The 21,217-nt window shown below is 45.4% G+C and overlaps 1 protein-coding gene across 2 annotated transcripts in view; it reads left to right on the plus strand.

The window, feature by feature from the left end:
* The window catches only part of ALOX5 (arachidonate 5-lipoxygenase), a 48,488-nt gene extending 36,660 nt beyond the window's left edge, over window positions 1–11,828 (plus strand). For both annotated transcript variants that reach the window (XM_016140933.2, XM_016140934.2), the window contains 7 exons: window positions 4,928–5,131; window positions 5,852–5,938; window positions 7,565–7,743; window positions 8,058–8,179; window positions 8,558–8,658; window positions 8,978–9,148; window positions 10,325–11,828. In XM_016140933.2, the coding sequence (XP_015996419.1) occupies window positions 4,928–5,131; window positions 5,852–5,938; window positions 7,565–7,743; window positions 8,058–8,179; window positions 8,558–8,658; window positions 8,978–9,148; window positions 10,325–10,504 (1,044 nt within the window). In that variant the 3' untranslated portion in view covers window positions 10,505–11,828. The remainder of the gene's footprint in view (window positions 1–4,927; window positions 5,132–5,851; window positions 5,939–7,564; window positions 7,744–8,057; window positions 8,180–8,557; window positions 8,659–8,977; window positions 9,149–10,324) is intronic.
* Window positions 11,829–21,217: the final 9,389 nt, after the last annotated feature.

The raw sequence follows: 21,217 nt of genomic DNA on the forward strand, positions 1-21,217 counted from the left end.
AATCCTAGATTCCGAAACATTTGGACCTGCCTCTATTCATATAATTGTCACTACAACCCTGCAAGGTAGGTGAGGTGGACACTTCTGCTAGGAATCATTTTCTTCAGATAGTAAAACTGAGGCACAGGTGCATACTGTGAGTAGTAGAGCTGGGACTCACATCAGGCTGTCTGGCTCCAAGTCTGTGCCTGCCCCCAGTCACCCAATCTCTGGGGCACATCTCCCCTAAAGGAGTTCCAGCCTGTTATCAGAGAGAAGCCCTGTGTTCAAGAAACTGAGCAAAAGGCAAAGGGACAGGTGATGTGAGAGAAGTGAACAGCTACGAGACGCAAGGTGGGGTGGGGGCATTTACCATGGGCAGACACCTCTGAAGCAGCCTGTCCTCCAGTGACTTCTTGGAGTGGCCTAGAGTTAGGGCCCTCGCTTAAGTCCCAGCTCTGCCGCTTGCTAATAGGCCATGGGACTATGGGCAAGTCCCAGAACATTCCTAAATATCTTCCCTCTCCTGAAAATGAGAACTTTGCAAACTATATAAAGCCTGCTTATAAAAGCCATAGGATAATATATCCAAAATCGGGTTCTTTAAGGGGTCCGGAAAAATAAATAACCCTTCATGTGGCTAATGAAAAAAGAAGAGAAGAAAAAGAGTAAAAATATACAAGATGAGACATAAGAATAAAGATATAATCACAGATTTTTTAAAATAGTAATAGTATGGCAACAAATTTGAAAAACCAGAGGAAATAGATACCTAGCGAAATATAAATTATTAGGAAAAAAAAAGGTAGAAAATAGGCCAATTTCCACATAAGTGATTAGAAAGCCGATTAAATGTCTAGACTGGTGAGAAGCCTGTATGATGAACAGCTGAGTTTTGGGCGGCCTTTAAGACAACAGACATTTTTGGAGCTCATTAAGGCATTTCACCCCCACGATTCATCCTGTGAAGCTGGCATAACCTCAGTACTGAAACTGATACAGGCTCCAAAATAAAGCTGAAGACCACTCCAAGTTACAAATATAGAGTTTAAGAGGAATCTAAATATATTAGCAAAGCGAATGCAGCAATGTGATAAAGACTAATATGTCACAACCAAGTAGAGTTTATTCCAGATGTCTCAATATCAGGAAAACTATCAGCATAATTCACTACGTCAATAAGAAAAAAATCTTCTGGTTGTATCAATTGAAACTAAAAGGGAATTTAATAACATATAGCAGCCACGATAAATAAAAGTTAAAATAATAATAGGAGTACTAAGAGACTTTTTAAAGGTGAAAACGAAAAAACCAAGACGTTATAAAGGAAAAGATAGGCATGTTTGATTATGTGCTCTTTTTAAAAATGAATGGTAAAATTTACCATAAACAAACCTGAAGGGTAAATAATAGATTGGGGAAAATAACTGCCACACAGTGACGGATAAAGGATGGCTATCTATAACATGCAAATAGCTCCTTCAAACTGCTAAGGAAAAGGCATATGTTCTAATAGGAAAATAGGCAGGGAGTATGCATAGGCATTTGATTGAAGAGGAAATGTAAATGGGCAAGCGACATAGGGAAAAACTCTCAACCTTGCCATTAGTTAAGGAAATGCAAATCAAAGTTACAGTAAGTTCTCATTTCTGACCCATCAGACTGGGGTGGGCGGGGAAGGGGGGAAAGCCCTAACACTCATCTTCTAGCAAGGAAGGTGCCTCCACACACAGGCCCGAGTTTGCAACCTGGGAGGATGGCTCACTCTGTAGTAACTGGGCAGGCCTGGGGAGTCTGTAGTCAGTACCTGGGCCTGCACTTGAGAAGGTTCTGCAGCACCTACCACACCAGGTATGTTTCTTGAGGTTCTGGACTGTAGTGGGTAGTCAGAGGGTCCTCGGGGCCAGCGGGGCCAGCATGGCCAGTGCAAGGGGAAGGACACTCGGGGGCTCTGGACCGTGACTTTTACCATTTAAGTGTCTGACAGCCAGCACCTCTGAGCGGGTGCACACCAGCTGAGGAAGCTGAACAGCAGGGTACTGTCTAGCAGACAGAATCAGGCTTTCCCTATAGCGCAGCGGGAGCTCGCGCTCTAGTTCCAGGTCAGGAGAAATGAAACACAAATCCAAGGGACACCTGTGTGAGCAAGTTGTCACAGCACTGTTTGTGGTGGTGAAACAAACAAGGAAAATCTGAAGGCAATAGAGGGCTGATTGAATGAAACCTTTTATGGCCAGACCATGAAATATTCTACCACCTTTAAAACAAATGAGTTAGATCTACCCAGCTGACCTGGAAGGGTTTCCACAATGAGTTAACAAATCGGAAAAGACACAAGGTAGAGATTGTATCATCTCATCTATGTAAACTGAATGCAAAGAAGCAGCACAGCATGGATGTGCCCAGATACTCGTGTAGTTGTGTGGAAGTGCAGGACACAGGGTCACCAGGTCAGGAATGTTGCAATAGAGCTAGTTGAGGCACAGGCAAACCAAAGAAAGAAGAAATAGACATTCATTATAATAGCGTTCGACTTATGGGAAACTGAACAGATAAATATGTACATATGCAAATAAGGTAGATTATAATGTTTTCTTATGATCTTCTGTAATGACTAGAATTATTTTATAATATGCACATATTATTTTCTTATCAGAAACAAAAAACTAGTTCCTTACCCAAAAAACATTTAAAAAACAAAAACACCAAGCCATTCAGGATACACTCTGAAGTCCTGAGGGGAGGATGGGAAGGAAGGGTGGGAGGGGATGGCCCACATCAGAGGTGCCTGTGAGGCCTGTGTAAGAGCTCAAGGGAGAAAGTAAGTGAGGGTCTGGTCTAGGCACTGAGAGTGTAGAGAAAGGCTGCAAGGGAATGGGCAGGGCACTGAGACCCATCCCAGCTGAGCTGTTACCCACTTAGTGACTTAGGAAATTGCTTAACCACTCTGAGTCTTAAAGCCCCTTTATAAAATGGAAATAGCAAGGAATACGCACCTCGCAGGGTGATAGTGAAGACTAAGTGAGAGTATGCAGCCCCTCGCATGTAGCCGAGGGTCTGCTCTTCCACAGAGCATGTCCCAGAGCATGGCAGGCCTCCCTTGTGCTTTGGGAAGCCTGGAAGTCAGCTGTCTGTGGGGCCAGGTAGTTAGTGCAAATGAGCACCAGGGAGGGGTGGGGCAGTAGGAGGGGGAGCTGGCATTGTTTAAAAGGGACCCAAATGTTGTCCCATGAGAATATGAGTTCAGAGTTCAGACTCAATTTTCCAAAAAATAACTGGTAATCCAAATTTTTATGTGAAATTATCTGATATTTAAAGGTTGGCAACTAATTGCTTTAATAAACAAACTCAAGGATATTGCGAAGGCCAAATTCTGCTCTTCCCTCCTCCCTGCACTGGACTATCCTGGGTGAGGAGGATGGAGCTGGCTGTCTAGAGCTGCCCTGTCCAGTTCAGGAACCACTGGCCACCCATGTCTCTAGAGCATCAAGATGCGGTTAGTCTGAACCAAGGTAAACTGTAAGTGTAAAATACTCACCTGATTTCAAAGACTTAGTGAGAAAAAGAACATAAAATATCTCATTAACAATTTTATATTATTTTCATGTTGAAACAATAATATTTTACATATATTAGGTAAAATATAATTTTATTATGAACATAAACTTTACCTGTTTCTTTTTACTTTCATTACTGTGGCTGCCTGAAAATTTTAAATTCTGTTGGTGGCTTGCATCATACTTCCATTGCACACTGTTTTCGAGAGAGAGAGAGACAGGACAGGGAAATTACCTTCCGAAACACTTAGCATGACCTTAAGGAGCCCACTAGGTCAGGCCCCTTTGCACAGTCTCAGGCAGTTCTCCTCATTGGTTACATTGCTATAGTTACATTGGTCTCGGAAGGGCCTGCCACTCAGCACAGCCCTTCCCAGACCCAGTTCTTGCCTATGGTTCCTGCAGCTGGAATGCCTTTCCTCCACTATTCTCTTGTCTGGATAATTCATTGTCATCCTAAATGTCCACTTGGGTACTCCTCTGAAAGATGGGGTAATGACAGTGCCTGTTTCACAGGTTCATATGACATCGTGCTGTGGGGAGCCTGAAGTTGTGCTAGCTCAATGAATGCGAGTGGCTGTTGGTATGGGTGGGGTGAGATGCAGGTAGGGATCCATTGTCAGTGGCCAGACCACAGAGTTTGGGGGCTTCCTTTTCTGGCATTAAGAGGTGACTTTTTAAGAAAGGGGTTGGCACGACATGATTTCCATTTTAGGAAAAAAATCACCTTGGCCCAGTATGGAGTTGAAACTGGGGAGGGAAGACACATCTGGCCTTTACAAAGGAGGCACCTGGCCACAGTTCTGGGCTCAAGGGACGGCAACCCAGGACACTGCATCATGAAGACCCTAGAGCCCTGGGAACTAGAGGAGCTTGTTAGGGCAAGAAAAGAGTCAAGAGCACCAAGGCAGAGCCTGGGAAACAGCAGCATTTAAAGGGAAGAGCAGAGGAAGGGATACCAAATGGCATCTAGAACCAGGAGGGAGTGAAAGGGGTAGAAAAGGCAAGAGGGGAGATGGAGGGCTGGTGGAAGACCACAGCAATGTGCCCTAAACACCTTAATGTACTCTGTGCTGATGCCTTCGTGCCCTCTTACTCACTCCCATAATAGCTCTGTGAGGTGAGTACATACTGTTCCCTTATTCCAGATGATGACACCAGAGCTAAGAAAGGCTCAGTAAGTTGTCCAGGGTATCACAGGTAGTAAATAATGTAGCTAGGATGGGAAACATGAACCCTGAGCCCTCTGCCCTGCTCCATGATCCTCTCACAATTCCAAAGTCAATGTTTATGAAATTTGGATCCTTCTGGAATTTCCTGAGGCTAGGCTCTCCTATAGATATAGTTTGGAGAGAAAGATTGTACTATATTTTCTTTCTCTTATGTATCAGCTCAACCAAGTCCCAGGAGATGAGAACCCTATTTTTCTCCCTTCGGATGCAAAATATGACTGGCTTCTGGCCAAAATCTGGGTGCGCTCCAGTGACTTCCACGTCCACCAGACTATCACCCACCTTCTGCGCACACATCTGGTATCTGAAGTTTTTGGCATCGCCATGTACCGCCAGCTGCCTGCTGTACACCCCATTTTCAAGGTATAGCAAGCTACTGCCTCACCTAGTCAGGGGAAGCATTTGGATATGGAGGTGATATGAGGGAGGGGGAGGGGCACTGATCGCTCCACCAGACTATGGCTGCGAGTGGCTGGCATACGGGGACTCCTGGAGAGAGATTCAGGGGGCAGTAATGCCTTGCTGAAAGCTTGATGATTCCTAAGGACACAGGGCCTGGGCCTGACAGACCTTGGTGACCTGAGGGGGAAGGACAGAGTTTGAAGAGGCAAGTGAGTTCAGCGTGACCTTCATCTGAGCCCAGATAGTAGCCCCCATTATCCATGCCCCTGCCTCTTCCTGAATCCTATCGGCACTGACTGCTAGGGTGACTGCATCAATTTCCCCATCTGTAAAACAGAGATCAAATTGTATACCTGCTTCATAGGATTATTGTCAGGATTAAAATAGTTAACAAATCCAGAGAGCTTAAAATAGTGCCTGGCACATAGTTGAGCTCAATACAAGCATTGACTATTATTTTTATCATTATCTTTATCTCTAAGCATCAAAAGTGCACCCCAGGCCTCCAGCAACTACTCAGCAGTGAAGACCAGCATGCCAACCTTTACTTCCTCCCTGAGCCCTAGCATCATGCCTCCACAGTGGACTAGGTGGGGCTGCTGAGGGCTCCAGAGGAGGTGCAAACCTAGTGAGGGGCCCCAGCCAGGCCTTCTCTGATGTTTTCCCTGGTTCTCTGCCCAGCTCCTGGTGGCACACGTGCGGTTCACCATCGCCATCAACACCAAGGCCCGAGAGCAGCTCATCTGCGAGTACGGCCTCTTTGACAAGGTGGGCACCTGCCACCCCCATCCGCCATGCATGGCAGAGCCCAGCCCGGTGGGCACCTCCCTCTCCAAACTTCCACCTCTGCCTCAGGTCCAGATTTCCTCTCCGGAGACCAGGCCATTCGGCACCACAGGGGTGAAGGCCTGGGAGGGGTGGAGGCTGGAGGCATGCAGAGTGAAGGCTCCCCAGTTTCTGTAGCCACTCTTCAGTCCCTCCTACCAGGCAACTGGACCAGCTCTCCTCTTCTGAGTGCACTGTGTGCTGCTCACCACCAGCTTTTCCTCTTCTTGCTGGCTCCCTGTCCCCTCTTCCCACCCTTCCTCGTTCCCTTCCTCTGGCATTAGTGCAGACTCTGCCTCCTCTTATGCACTAGGAACCTGGGTCTCCCCTCCTGCTCTACTATCCATCACTCTGAGCACAACCTCCCACCAACCACTCTTCCAGTACGTCAGTGCTCCCAACCCACTCTCCTCCTTAGTGGGGCTTTGGTCCCTACTCACCCCTCACATTCTCTGTTTTGACTGCCCTGTAGCCTTACCAAGCCCAGACCCCTCAAGCAGCCCTCACCCTCTGACCTTCCTGCTTTCCTACCTCTAATCAGTGAGTGGCCAGATGATCACTAAGATTGAGCTACTGTTTGGGTTGCAAAAGACAAAATTCAACTCAAATCAACTGAAGCTGGAAAGGAAATGTAATATCTTATATACCTGGATATGAAGGGTAAGGAAGCCTCAGACTAAAATGGGCTCAATGACTCAGTGTCCCCAGGTCCAAGAACACTGGCTCACACTCTTTGCCTCTTTAAACTCTGTTGGCCTCATTTTACCAGAAAGGCTTTCCTCTATAGGAGGAGGAACAGCACCCCACCATAGCAAGCTCCAGGCCATGTTCCCACACAGTGAACGTTGTCTCTCATCCAAATAGACAGTACTGGGGAGCAGCAACTCTATGATTGGGTCGAATGATCCCTGGAGACTCATGTCTGGGACCGCAGCACCCAAGTCCTCCCTGGAAGATTCTGTGGCCCAACTGCTTAGCCTCCGTGTGTGCGTGTGCATACCTGTGAGCATGTGTGCCTATATCTCAGCTGCTGGGAGGAGTACCAGGATTCCTCCTTATGTGTCTCTGTGGCCCTCACCTAAGCACACTACAAGCCTTCAACAGAGTTGTGTGGGTCCTTTGGAGCGGGTATCTGCCCACTTTTTTCACACATAGATTAGTCACTGAGAGCAGTGCTCAGAGTCTAGGCAGCCTGAGCTCTGAACTAGAGCAAGTGCAAGGCTGCAGCAGCCCAGGCCCCACACTCTGCCAGCTCTCCCTGCTGCCCTCTTAGGGCGGGATCTCACCCCTCCTTCTGCAGCTGCTCCAGTCTATGCACACATCTGTCCATCTCAACCCCTTGTATTAGACCAGGGAGAGGCTCCTCCCTGTAATCTCCTCATTGAGCTGCCCTGGCATTCTCCGAGTTAAACATTTTCCCACCTCACCTCACAGGACATGGCTTTGACCCTCTTTACATGCCTGGTCATCACACTGCCAATCAGTTTCTCCTGGTGAGCTCTGGAGCTGGAAGCTGGAAAGGGAGAACCGGCCTCAGCTCATAGCATTCTCTCTCCCTTCCCACTCAAGGCCAATGCCACAGGGGGTGGTGGCCATGTGCAGATGGTGCAGAGGGCCATGCAGGACCTCACCTACACCTCCCTGTGCTTTCCTGAGGCCATCAAGGCCCGGGGCATGGACAGTACAGAGGACATTCCCTACTACTTCTACCGGGATGACGGACTCCTGGTGTGGGAGGCCATCAAGACGTGAGTGCATGCTGGGCTGTGGGACCTGCTTTGTGTGGCAGGAATGGAGTCCTGGAGGAGTGAACTTGGGCATTGATAGACTCAGCCAGGGGCCTACACAACTAACTCAGGGATCTAGGGGCTTGATTCTGTTGTCAGGGCACTGATGGAGTAAGGGGAGGGTATGCAGGGGGTAGGGGTGACGTTAATGACCTAGAAATTAAGGAGTAAGTGATAGAGTGACTAATGGGGCCCTGCCCTGGGGCCTGGAGGCACAGCTCTGTGGACCCTGGCTTGATTATCCGCTCCTGGCTGGGTCTCTCCTCTTGAGCCAGGTTCACAGCTGATGTAGTAGGCATCTACTATGAGAGTGACCAAGTGGTGGTGGAGGACCAGGAGCTACAGGACTTCGTGAAGGACATTTATGTGTACGGTATGCGGGGCAAGAAGGCTTCAGGTAAGGACCACCCCAAGCTCTCTTCCAGTCCTCTCTTCTGCTTTTCTTTTCTCCTCTGACTTTCCCTGGCCAACACTGGCCTGTGCCATTCACCTTAGCATCTGGTGCTGAGGCCATAGCCCCCAACGGGCCCCTGGCTACCAGTATGCTTCATGGGGACATCTCAGGGACTTTCTGTAGCCCTGAGAGTCCAGGTTGTAAATATCAGGACACTGGGCCAAGCTACTGTCCCCTCCTAGTCTGTCTTGCCCATGTTGGGCCCTCCAGCACCAGTTTGGGGGAGCCAAGGGAGGGCCAGGGGTGGGGATGGGGCTCTGCTGGTTGGTCAGGTGTCCTTTCCTAAGAGCGAGCCTTAGCCAGCCCATAACTCCACCTTAGGCTTCCCCAAGTCCATCAAGACCAAGGAGAAGTTATCTGAGTACCTCACAGTGGTGATCTTCACGGCCTCAGCCCAGCATGCAGCAGTAAACTTTGGCCAGGTGGGCAAGGGTAGGGTAAGGCCTCTAGGTGGGAAATCAGGAAGGTCACCTCGACCCTGACTGCTACTGACCTGCTGGGAAGGGCTGCCCCTCTTCCTAGTCTTCCAGCCATCTGAGTGGGTGGAGAAAGCCAGGCATCCTCAGGACCCCTAATTGGATTTTCCAGACAAAGGTTCAGTGGGCTTAGCAGAAGGTCCAGCCATAGCAAGGGGGCTGTAGCGCACTGCCCAGGGCCTGCTGGAGCAGGAGTGCACAGGAGGGAGGCTAGAGGCGTAGGTGGGCAGCAGCTGGACTGCATGTCTCTCGGCTCTCCTTGCAGTATGACTGGTGCTCCTGGATCCCCAATGCTCCCCCAACCATGCGAGCCCCGCCACCCACGGCCAAAGGTGTAGTCACTATCGAGCAGATCGTGGGCACACTTCCAGACCGTGGCCGCTCCTGCTGGCACCTGGGTGCAGTGTGGGCACTGAGCCAGTTCCAGGAAAATGAGGTGAGACCATTCTGCCCCTCCTGGCAAGCAGGTCACTCAGGTTTAACACATTCCTCAACCTCAGGGTTTTGTGATTCAGGGCTCAGGGTGGACAACTGCCCACCAGGAATCCTGACTTCCACAGCTGGAGTGGCCCACGAGGTCCTCAGCCTGAGCCTGGAGGGAGTTCAGGGTGATTGGGGCAGGAGAGCACAAGGGACTCTGCTCTTTGGTGATGTTCCCCACAAGGGCACACCCACCACGCCCAGTTATTGACAAAGCTCTCCCTTGTGGGTTTCTCCCTGGCACCCCAGAGATAATAACTGAGGGTTTCCTGGGTATTCTTCCAGACATTTCCATGCACATATACCTTGTTTAACATAATCCCAAAGCTGGGTATCTCAGTAGAATTAACCCAATGGCATTAGCTCAGTACTGTGCAGAATGACTATATTAGTTGGACCAGGCCCAGACTTGTAGACATTTAGGTTGCTTTAGGGCCTTTGCTAATGTGTTGGTCCCTCACAAACAGCTTTGTGTATGTCTTTGCACGTGTATTCAACAGTAACAGAGGATATATTCCTAGCAGAATTTCTTGGTGAAAAGAATGTTGAGACTGAATTGCCCTTCACAAACTTAATCCAAAATCCCATTAATAGCATATAATGTTTCTCCCATTCTTTCCAGCCCCGGATATGAAACTGTCCAATTTTAACAATTGATAGTATTTTTAATATATCTAGGTTTAATTTGTAGATATGTGAGTGTGCAAATGAGCACACCATCTCAACAGGGGGAAAGAAGGCCAGCTCTGGCCCCTACACCCTTGCTGCCTAGAGCCAGATGGGAAGGCAGGAGTGTTGTATAGGACAGAGCAGAGCAGGACTCCACAGCCACATGCCCACTATATCTGGGCAAAGAAGAGCCTCCACATTTACCTGCACCATTACACATCCTTATAGCCAGCCTGTAGTGGAACAGTTATTTCTCCCATTCTCTGTATGCTCCCCGATGCCCGCCCCTGGAGGCTTCCTTCCAGAAAGCCAGGTTGGAGATGGCATTTGCATTCTCAGGGCACTCTCACCAGGCAGCAGAAGTTGACTCCCAAGGGATCATCTCTATGGGTGGGACAAGGCCTGTCAGCTAACATTGCCTCACTGCAGATTAACTGGTCTGTGTCTGTGTCTGGACCCTCAGCTGTTCCTGGGCATGTACCCAGAGGAGCATTTCATCGAGAAACCTGTAAAAGAGGCCATGGCCCGATTCCGCAAGAACCTCGACACCATAGTCAGTGTGATCGCTGAGCGCAACAAGAATAAGAAGCTACCATATTACTACTTGTCCCCAGACCGAATTCCCAACAGCGTGGCCATATGAGTGTGGCTGCCTGGGCCAGTCTCATCCAAGGATGGCCACCTGCTCAGGGCTTTGTTCAGCACCCAGACTCCGGCCTGTCCGGTGGGGAGGTGCATGTGGTGGCCACAGGGCAGGCCTCCTGGCAGCTCACTTCTCCTAAACCTACCAGGACTCTTGAGAATTCCATCTTCAGGACCCCGGCTGATTGGCTTCAAACCAAAGTCTGCCCCAGGTTGGGCCACCACATTATAGCTAAGCTTGGTGCATGTTCTTGTTTTATTCTTCATTCTTACTGGATCCCATACTTGGATCAAAGTGTGCAAACACTGCAGGGACCCCTCCTACACAGAGCATAATGGTGTAGATTACCGCCCTGCACCCAGCTCAGCACTTTCACACCAGGTGGCAACAGCAAATCAGAATAATGATGTTTCTTCTTGTTGTAGACACAGAATGATTATTTTCTATTCTATTTATCCTTAGGTCAATTTCTTACATATAGTAGATACACAAATAAATTCTTGTTAAAAGAATTAAGAATTGGTTGTTATGAAAATAAAGTTTATTTAAAACAGGCCTCCTTCCACATGCTGCGTTCCAACCAACTCGTACAGCTCACATCTCCACGCCCCACCAAAAATTCCATAACGATTGTGATTTCATCCCCACTACCACCAAGGTGGAAAGAAGGTGCTTTTCCCTCTTTGCCCAGAAAGTTCCTACTCTTCCTTCAGAACACATCACAAATGCCATATCATCTGAGGAGGCCTCCTTGATTACCCAGATAGAGCTCATTTCTCTCCAATGGCTTTGTCCGAACTTATGTTGTCTTCCCATGTGGTCTCTGGAGCCCCTGGAGGACAGGCCCAGGGCTGGTATAAGCCCCACGGTGCATGCTGTTCCCTCTTGGGAAGGTACCTCAAAGATTTCGGGCAGTCTCAAGAGCTGCAGGTTATTTTCTCTTATAGCAGAGGCTTCAACATGACTTTTTAAAAAATGTATTTTCTCTCCAGGTCCAAGAAGCAGAGTCAGCCCTAGCCCTGAGTTTGAGCATGGATATCTACTGTCTCCTCCTACACATATATCCATTCTACCACCCCTAGATTCAGGATCAGGTCAGCAGGGTCTCCGGGATTTCCTGAAGGTTCACCTAATGTAGTAGGCCACGAGCTCAATATCTAGGTCTTCTGCCAAGGCCAACATAGCATGGGAGAGGTATGCATGCATTCCTGAAATCACAGGTTCCTCTGAGGAAACTCGTCCACTGGAGTGGGTACTAGCAAAACTGAGGTCCAGTCCCTTAATGCCCCAGACTTCCTACGATCCCTCTGAGAACTTACCACCGCACTTGTGAATGACCTTCGTGGCAGATTCCATTAACATATGGTCATGGTAGGGGCACTCATTCAGTTCCAGGTCCCTGTTGAGGACCAACATGCCAACCTTTAGAACTCACAGGGCCATGTGAACAAGGAGGAGGGAGCAGGAAGGAAGAGGAACAGGCAGGGGTGGCAATGTAAGTTTGACAGCTGTGGAAGGAGAGTAGGAAGGAGTAGAAAGGGCTTCAGACTGCAGTGTGCTACTAAGTGTAGTGTACTTCTAAGTCTCACTCCAACTAATGGGGAGTCTTTAAACAAAAGTTGCCCATTATAGAAATCTTGCATCGGGACGGAATGACATAAATAGTTTTGGCATGAGTGTCACAGATCCAAAGGTATAACAGCTGGAGCTGTCAGTCAATTATGTTCCCTGCAGCTGGCTATCTGAGCAGCATTGCTTCTTCGTTGACAGTTCTGTTCATAAACTCTGTCCAAACCTCTGGCTGACCCCTAAGACACACTTGCATGGAGCCAAGGGCAAACAGCTCAAATGAAGATAAAACAAATAGATATTTGATCTTTCAAATTGTCTTCAGTTTAAGTTCAACAAAGTTAACTGCTTGCTTAAAAGGATAAAATCAGTCTTCAGAGGAATATAACAGAACTCGGACTCTCTTAAAAATGACATTCAAAATAGCCAGGATAAAATTTACTCAACATACACATTATTAGGAAAATGTGACCTAATCTCAAAAGACAACCAACAGAGACTAATCACCACATGACTCAGATGTTGGAATTAGAAGACAGTGGATTTAATGCTTTTATAACTGTGCTAAATGAGTTAAAGGAAATATATTACCAATTTGTGAAAGGATAGAAAATCTCGGGGGAGGCGACAGGGAGGGCGGTGGGTGGGATGGAGGTGAGGAGGAGAAGGACAAGAAGGAGGGGGAAGAGGAGGAGGAGAAGAAGGAGGAGGGCCACCACTACCATCAAATGGAAATTCTGGAACTAAAAAAATATGAAAAAACAAGGAACTTCAATGGGATTAATAGCAAAACAGATAACAGTGCAAAGAGACAGTGAACTTGAAGATAGATCAATAGAAATGATCCAATCTGAGGTACAGAGAGAATTTTCTTCACATGAACTGAGCCACAGAGACCTATGGGACAGTATTACAAGGTTTGACATACATGTAATTGGAGTTCCAACAAGAGAAGAGAGGTGAAAGAGAATAGGGCAAAATGAATATTTGAAGAAATAAAGTCCATAATGTTTTCAAATTTGGTGAAAGACGTAAATTTACAGCTTTAAGCACAGCCATACGCAAGCAAAATTAAAGACAAAGAAAACCACACTTCAGAGTCAAACTCCTCAAAAGTTTAAAAAATCTTGAAAGCGGCGGCACATATACAATGGAATGATTTTGATTAAAGATGACTTTTCATCAGAAACTGTAGGGGCCAGAATACAATGAAACAGCATTTTTAAAACACTGAAAGAAAACAATCACCAACACAGAATTCTATAATCAGCAAAATATCTTTCAAGTATGAAAATAAAGTATAGAAATTTTCAGGTGAAATAAAACTAAGAGAACCTATTGCCAGTAGATCTATACTACAAGAAATAAAGAGAGTTCTTCGGGCTGAAGGGAAAGATACGAGACAGAAACTCAGATCCTTAGGAAGAATAGGAGAGTATTGAAAATTATGAATAGTTCCTACATTAAGAGATTTTTCTCCCATCTTAATTCCTTTAAAATATATACATACATTTAAAGCAAATATTATAGCATTGTCATGTGGCATCTATAATACATGTAATCATAATACATATGAAGATAGCATAAAAGAGAATGGGTATTAAATGAACATTTTTAGTCACATGGTTTCTACATATTAAGTGGCACAATATTAATTCTAAGTAGTTTGTGAAATTTTAAATAGGTAGATTATAATCCCTAGGGCAACCACTAAAAATAATGTAAAGTATAGCTGAAAACAATAGATCGTATTATAAAATATGTAAATAATTAAAAGAAAGCAGGAAAATAGGAAAGAAAAATAAAAACAGAGGGGATAAACAGAAATCAAATAGTAAAATGGGAGACAGAACCAACCATGTAAATAATTACATCAAATGTTAATGGACTAAAAACTCCAATGAATAGAGATGATCAAAAAAGATTTAAAAAATCAATACCCAACAATATGCTATAAATAAGAGATACATTTTAAAAACATAGCAGGGTCAACAAATTTTTTTCTGTAAATATTTTAGGTTTGCAGGCTTCATACAATCTATTGTGTTTTTTTAAAACAACATTTTAAAGATGTGAAACACATCCCTAGTGCAAGGGCCTTACAAAATCAGGTCATGGGCTAGATTTGGCCAGTAGGCTATAGTTTGCCACCCCCAATACAGAGACTGATAAGAAAGTTTGTGAATGGCAAATAAGCACATGACAAGGTGTACATAAAAAGATGTTTAACATCATTAGTCAATAGGAAACAACATATTAAAACCACAACGAAATACAACTACACATCCATGAGAATGGCCAAAACTATTTTATGTTGGTGACTGACAACACCAAAAGTTGGCGAGCACATAAAATAACTAAAACCTTCATCTGTTGTTGGGATATAAAACTGTCCACCTGCTTTGGAAAAACATGTTTGCTTTCTTATAAAACTAAACATATCCCTACCTTCTCTGAATCTGCATTCCATTCTAGGTATTTACCCAAGAGAAATAAAAATATATATTCACAAGAATATATAATAGCCCCAAACTGTAAACTCAAGTATACAGAAATAAGATAATGGACAAAGTGATTGGTACATTCATATAATGGGCTATTAATCAACAATATAAAGAAATGAGCTAACCAATTCGATGTCGTTTATGAAACAAAAGCATTGTGCTGGTTGAAAGAATGCTCACAAAAAGGTATATATACTCTATGACTTCACCAAAGTTAAGTTTTAGGACAAGCTAAAACCAATAAATCAGAATGTTTACTTTGGGAAGTATAGGGACAGGGGTGGACAGGAAAGGGGCATCAGAATTTTCAGGATTGAGATAATTTTATGTATTTTGATTAGGGTCTGGGTTACATAGGTGGATACATTTGTCAAAACTCATCAAATGGTACACTTGAGATTTGTGCATTTCACTCAGTAAATTTTACCTAAGAATAAAAAGAACCACAAACAAATATTGAATCTAGGCAACAATATGCAGACTAAAGTAGTTGAGGTGAAGTATACTTACAGTGGCAATTTACTCTAAAATGCATGAAAAAAAACCTTGATAAGTGGGTACAGTGATGAATAGACGGAGATATGTGGTAAAGCATATATTAGCAATATGTTAATTGTAGAATGTAGGGCATATGTATTCTCACTATGTAATTAAATTTTTATATTTAAAATGTTTTAAAAAGTTCATGAATTGTACTTATTTGCCACTAACATAAAAACAGTTAATGTTTTTACACCATAAAAGGCACCCATGATTCAATGTAAAAATACAAAAAAAAAAAAAAATACAAAATACAAAAATAAATTGTCAAGGCATGGAAATTTATATCAGCAGAAATGAGTAGTGAACAAAAGATGCTCAATCTTAATTTATCCAAGAAATAAATGCAAAGTAAAACATCAATGAGATGAGGGAATGACAATCATTATAGTATCAATTTAAAAAATAACACCCACATATTGCAATGTAAGGAAAGAGTGATATTTTCACAGGAGGAAGATAAAGTGAATAACTTTGGAGGTCAGTTTTGCACCTTAAAATGCCTCTCTCCCTTTTTATTACTTCTAAGAATTCATGTTTAGAACTACCCCTGCCTCTTCTCTCACACCCAAGTGTACAAAGGTAAACAAGGATGTGAACTTTTGCCTTGTTTCTGTCACCACTGGGGCGATGTGAAATCCAGCATCGCCCTAGTGGCATGGAGGAAAAGGAGGAGGACGGGGGTGCTGTGTGTTGTCCCTCTGTTCTCCACCGCCGCAGCAAAAAATTACAGGTTGGTGAGATTGAGAAAAGATTCCTTGAAAGTACATTTTAGAAGGAAACAAGCCTTGCTAAGGAAGGTTGCAGCCCTGTGTAATTTGGGAGGTGAAGAGGTAAGACAGTATGCCCCAAAGGGAGGAGAGGGTTTTCAGCAAGGAGGGTTTTAACAATGCAGAAATGGGAAGGTCTGTTGCTATTTGGGCAGTGATGGGCATTCCTAGATGATCCATATGTGAGGTCACCTTGACTCACAGTTGGCTACTACACAGCCCTTTGACTATTGCGCATGTGCTTACCCAGACTTCAGTGTTATAATTAGATTCATGAGCTCCCAGGCATAGTTGTGATATTATAATGATGGTATAATGAGGCTGAAGTTATGAGCAGTACTTTCTGCACATGCATTTGTAGTTGGTTTAGTCAGAAGCTTTTATGGCCTTTGTGCTCGAGGATTTGGGATAATTTATAACCCAAAAAGGGAGGTATTTCTGGGAAGTACTTAAGGAAGGTCTTCAAGGGAGCTTTCTATGGTCACAGAGCTGGGCCTTTGCTCCTGTTGCTCTTGTCTGACTACCTACCTAACATTTCTAATGTCAAGAACTAGTAAGCAACCTACATTTTACATACATTTCAGATATATAAAAATACAGGATGCCTCCACTGTTGAACTATGGCTCAGAACACCCCCCCCCCCCCCGCCCTCCCCACCTGGGCACTCAGGCTACAGCTAAGCCCTCCCAGGAAGGACTTAGCATGCTCCTGCTGAGGGCCTTTCCCTGGGGAAGGGATTGTGTTTGATATTCTTCCTCTTTTGTTTTCATCAAGTTCACCTATGCCTTCCCCTCCCCTCCTAATGTTTAATCACACATTTCATCTTTTCCAAAGAAAAGCCAGCCACTCCCTTCTCTGATTGGCTCTATTTTAACTCCAAGGGTCACCCTTTTCCCACCAGTCAGATGTTACCAAACAAGAGCCCAGGAGTTTGTTGCCATTGCCCACAGAAAGCCAAAGCCTGAAGCACTAGAAAAGGGGTTTTGTTTGTGTAGCAGCCAGACTAGGAGACCAGAGATGAAGTTCAAATAAGTCTCCTTTATCCAGAGCCAGGGGTGAGTTTTAAGGGGTTATAGGAAACAGACTGGTAGGTGGAAGTGCTGGAGGGGCAGGTTTTGATTGGAGAGCTTTGGAACTTCACCATTTTGGGGAAAATGGGGCTTCTGCACTGGATCTTCCTGGACAATGACACATTGCTTCTGAAAGGGTTTCAGTGTTCAAGTTCCAGTCCTTTGGTTCTGAGATGGGACATCACTTGTAAAATTCTTAATCTTTTAGCAGGAAATGAAATGGGACATCTCTTGCAGAGTTCCTAATCTTTTTGATAAACCTAGTTAAGTTTTCTTCCCTCCTTTCTTTGGAAAAAAAGCCCTCTCCCTCAAATCCTGATAATTGCCCTAGCAATTCAGATCCTCTAGCTATTGATAAGCGTCATCAGCCCATTGTTAGCAGAAATGGTGTTAAGTTAGACAGGGCCCTTAGAGTAGGAGAGGGGAGGGGTCTTTAAGCCAAAGATCTTTTTTTACTCTTTAAGAAATATATTCACCAAGCCTGTTTCCCTTTACTTGCTTAATTGGTAAATCAATAATAGAAATTAGTAGATATGTGACTTAAATAACGAGTTTGTATTTTCCTTTCCTAGTCTAGAGACTGAGGTGGCACTTCAGCAGGAAACCCAAGACCCTCCCCTGACTGAGGCAGAAAGGGGAAGAGCTCCATGAAACCCCTGTAGGCAGGGACTATGGCCATTCTTAGTAGGAAGCAGATATGGAAGAGACCTCTCAGCCCTCAACTTCCATGCTAATAATAAGAGGGTTCATTACTCTTAGAAAAGAGTTAAGCAGATAAGTTATTTAGGGGGTTTGGGTCTGTCTGCAAAGACTCTGAGGTCATCCTATCCTAGAAGGGTCTGCTCTAATCCACCCACAATTAAGCTAGCTGGAAGGCATTTTTTAACGTACGCAAAGAAGCCAGTAGGCAGAGAATTAGGTACCAGTTTAAGCCAGTCACTCGCACCTGCAGCAATGAAGACCTCAACGTTCTTCAACTCACCTTAGCCTCATTATACCATTATAATATGATGCATATGCCTCATATGCATTATATTATATTATATTAATATCATCTTAACAGACTGAATTCTGGGAACAAACATGCACAGAAAGGATAATGATGAATCTCTGAGTCCTGTCAATCTTAGTTGTTAATCAAGGAAGCCCGCTCCTCTAAGAAAAGTAACCACCCACAGCAAATAGGGATAAAAACCCCAAAGGCTTTGTTACTGGGCCTTTTGAGTCACACTTTTCTTACTCAGGCCCACTATCACTTCTAGAAGTGTACTTTCCCTTCTAATAAAACTTTTCTTTTCTACTGTATTTCGGTGTCTTGCTCAATTCTTTGTTTGAGACATCAAGAACCTGGACGACATGCTGGGAGAGGATCCCACTCTCTGGTATGTTTCAGTGGTTCCACATCTTGGTCCTTTGGTTCCACTGATACCAGGGTCATCCTGAGGACAGGACTGACACATGCACAGTGCTGTTTCTGTAAAATAACTCAAAAACAGCATTAATCACGACGGTGACACCACAAACAGTTGTTTTTGGGCAGAGCCAGGCTGGGCCTCACGTCCCAGGCCCTCAGTAAGTACCCTTTTATTTCCCTGGGCATTACGGCCTGTTGTAATTCCAGGCCTGAAGTAAGGAGCACTAAGTGGATCCTTTAAAAAGGGAGACTTAACGAGCACTGCCTTGATCTCTAAAGCTCCCCCTGAAGGGGCACAGCAGCAACAGTCAGCCCCATTCCACAGATGAGGAAACTGATACTCAGCAAAATTCAAGAACCCAGGAGAGGCCACTAGCCTGAGTGTAGCCAGGCCCCAGGCCAAGCCGGTGCTCCTCGCCAAAATGTCCGGGTGATCCCACAGAGTACCTTCAATCTCCAACATTTAAATAATTTACCTGAAGTGCCTCTGAAGCAGTGAAGCCTTTGCCATCAGGTCTCTTGGGGGGCGGGAGGGACGCTGACAAACCAGAAACTGGTCAGGTAGCTGCTAATTCAACCCAGTGGGCAATACAGGGGGTTCAGAATGAGCAACCCCAAGATGTGCCTAAGTGGTATGTGGATTATTTTGAGCTAAAGGCAATGTTAGCTTTGGGCTCAAGAGAAACTTCTGCTACTCCCTTAATGAAGTAGAATACCTTGAATTAGGGGCCTTGCCCATCACGAACAATTATTGGGGATAACCTCTTTTGACGTATCTATAGCGCAGGACAAACTTCTGTTTACTAAGTATCTACTTTTCTTGTCATCCTTCAACGACCTTTTGAAGCCCCCAAAGTACTTTACCTAACCCCTAGCTCAGAATGTCTTATATACGCATATTCCCTTTCTGACTCTGGATCTCTCATGTATGCAGGGTTCCCATACACATAATGTGTTAAGTTTGGTTATCTTCTCTTGCTAATCTGTCTTGTGTCTATTTGATTACTAGATAAGCAGATTTACTAGATCAGTAGAAAGAACCCTGAGAGTCAGGAAAGCTTGCTCCTCCCCCACAGCAGCACTGCTTCCAGAACTACCATATCCTCCCCTGCTTCCTCCATGTTAAGTAATGGAATGAGTCTAGAGAGCCCAACCCTATCTCTCAGTACTGGGCCTCTGCAGGGCTGGATCAGAGGGGGCAGAATTGGAAATTGGCTGCACATCCTCCTAGGTACCCCTCAAGGGTGGAGTAGGAGGGCAGCCTTAAGTCAGAGGAGCTCTCAGTGACTCAGTGTGATGCAGGGCAATGTCCTTGCTGGGCCTCAGTTTTGCAAATATACGCAAGGTCAGATGAGAGCAGCTGTTCTTAGTGTCAGGGAAAGATGTGGAGCGGAAATACTGACCACTTTAAAATTCAGGAGAATGACACAGGCTCTCGCACAGTCCTCAAGGGACCACACATCTCCTGGCCGAGGAAAGAACCCCTGGACTAGGGTTCCCAGATGACTGGATTTCATAGACCAGAAAAGTTTTGAAAGTCTGGGGGACATTTGGGTTACCCAATTTTTGTAGGTACTAATCAAGAGTGATTAACCAACCAATCAAAAAGAAGCGCCCCACCAAAAGCCTTCAGCTACTATCATCATAATGTCATTACAGGACAATGCAACATTGTAAAGCAGGACAATAAGGATAACAGACTACTCCACTTTCACGCCCCACCCTATGCTGCCATTTTCCTGTCTCCCCACAACCCCTGCAGAATCTGCTGCAATGGTACCAGAACCACAGCCAGGCCAGCTCATCTTCAGGAACTGCCTGGCACTATCTCCTCTAGAGCGTGGAAGGTGATACGGCGGGCCAAAATGGGGGCCAGACTTGGCTCCCTGAATTGGCGGACTTCCATGTCTCTATCGTGTGTGCATGGGATACTGAGGTCACAGTAGTGGAGTTCAGACTCTGTTACTTCCATTTCAGCTCCGAGAGGCAACTTGAAAGTAACAGGGAAGATACAAGCTTCTCTGTTGGTTGAGGGGCTGGGTCTTGCCACCCAGAGGAACTGTCAGCTCAGGAAGGCATGCCCTTCCCCTCTCCCTTTTACCCTTTGGAACTATACTTTTCAGCACTTTCCACAACCAGCCACATAGAGGCGTAGTAGGACTCCTGGTCACTGTGGCACTTCGAAGGCTGGGAAGAAGGGCAGGCGCTGGAGAGGGGCCACTTGCGCCTCTGACAGCCTGTGACCAACAACTCTAGGGGCACCATTCACAGAGACCGAGAGTTGGCAAACGTTTTCTATAAAGGACCACGTAAATAAGTATTTTAGGCTCTGTAGGCTATAAGGTCTGTCCCAACCATTCAACTTTGCCATTGCAGCAAGACATCAGCTGACTATAATGTGTGAATAAATGGCATGGCTCTGTGCCTATTTATTTACAAACATAGGAGGTTGGCCACCAAGCAGTTTGCCACCCTGTGACACAGAAGATTCAAAGTATCTCAGGAGGTCATAATGCAACAGCCCTATACCCCATCACTTTGTGGCTGGTGTCAAGGAGCAGAAAGGCCAAGGGGCAGCATCATCTTAAGCCTGCCTGCAGCAAGACCCCATTAGGTCAAACTCATTAAATTCTATCCCCAAGGCACAGAGGCTCCTCTAAGGCAACCCCCCAACTCACATTCTTATCAAAGCTGAGTCTTCTTTCATCTTCGCTTCCTCACCACTCCCTCCAACTACAGTTGAGCATGATCTCAAGGCATATCCTGGCTTTCCTTCTTCCTGCAAGCACATACCCAAGCAGGTTCATCAACTCTGCTGACTCTGCAGCCGGCACATGCTCCTCTA

The sequence above is a fragment of the Rousettus aegyptiacus genome, unplaced genomic scaffold, assembly GCF_014176215.1.
Source record: "Rousettus aegyptiacus isolate mRouAeg1 unplaced genomic scaffold, mRouAeg1.p scaffold_m13_p_6, whole genome shotgun sequence".
Taxonomy (NCBI): Eukaryota; Metazoa; Chordata; class Mammalia; order Chiroptera; family Pteropodidae; genus Rousettus; species Rousettus aegyptiacus.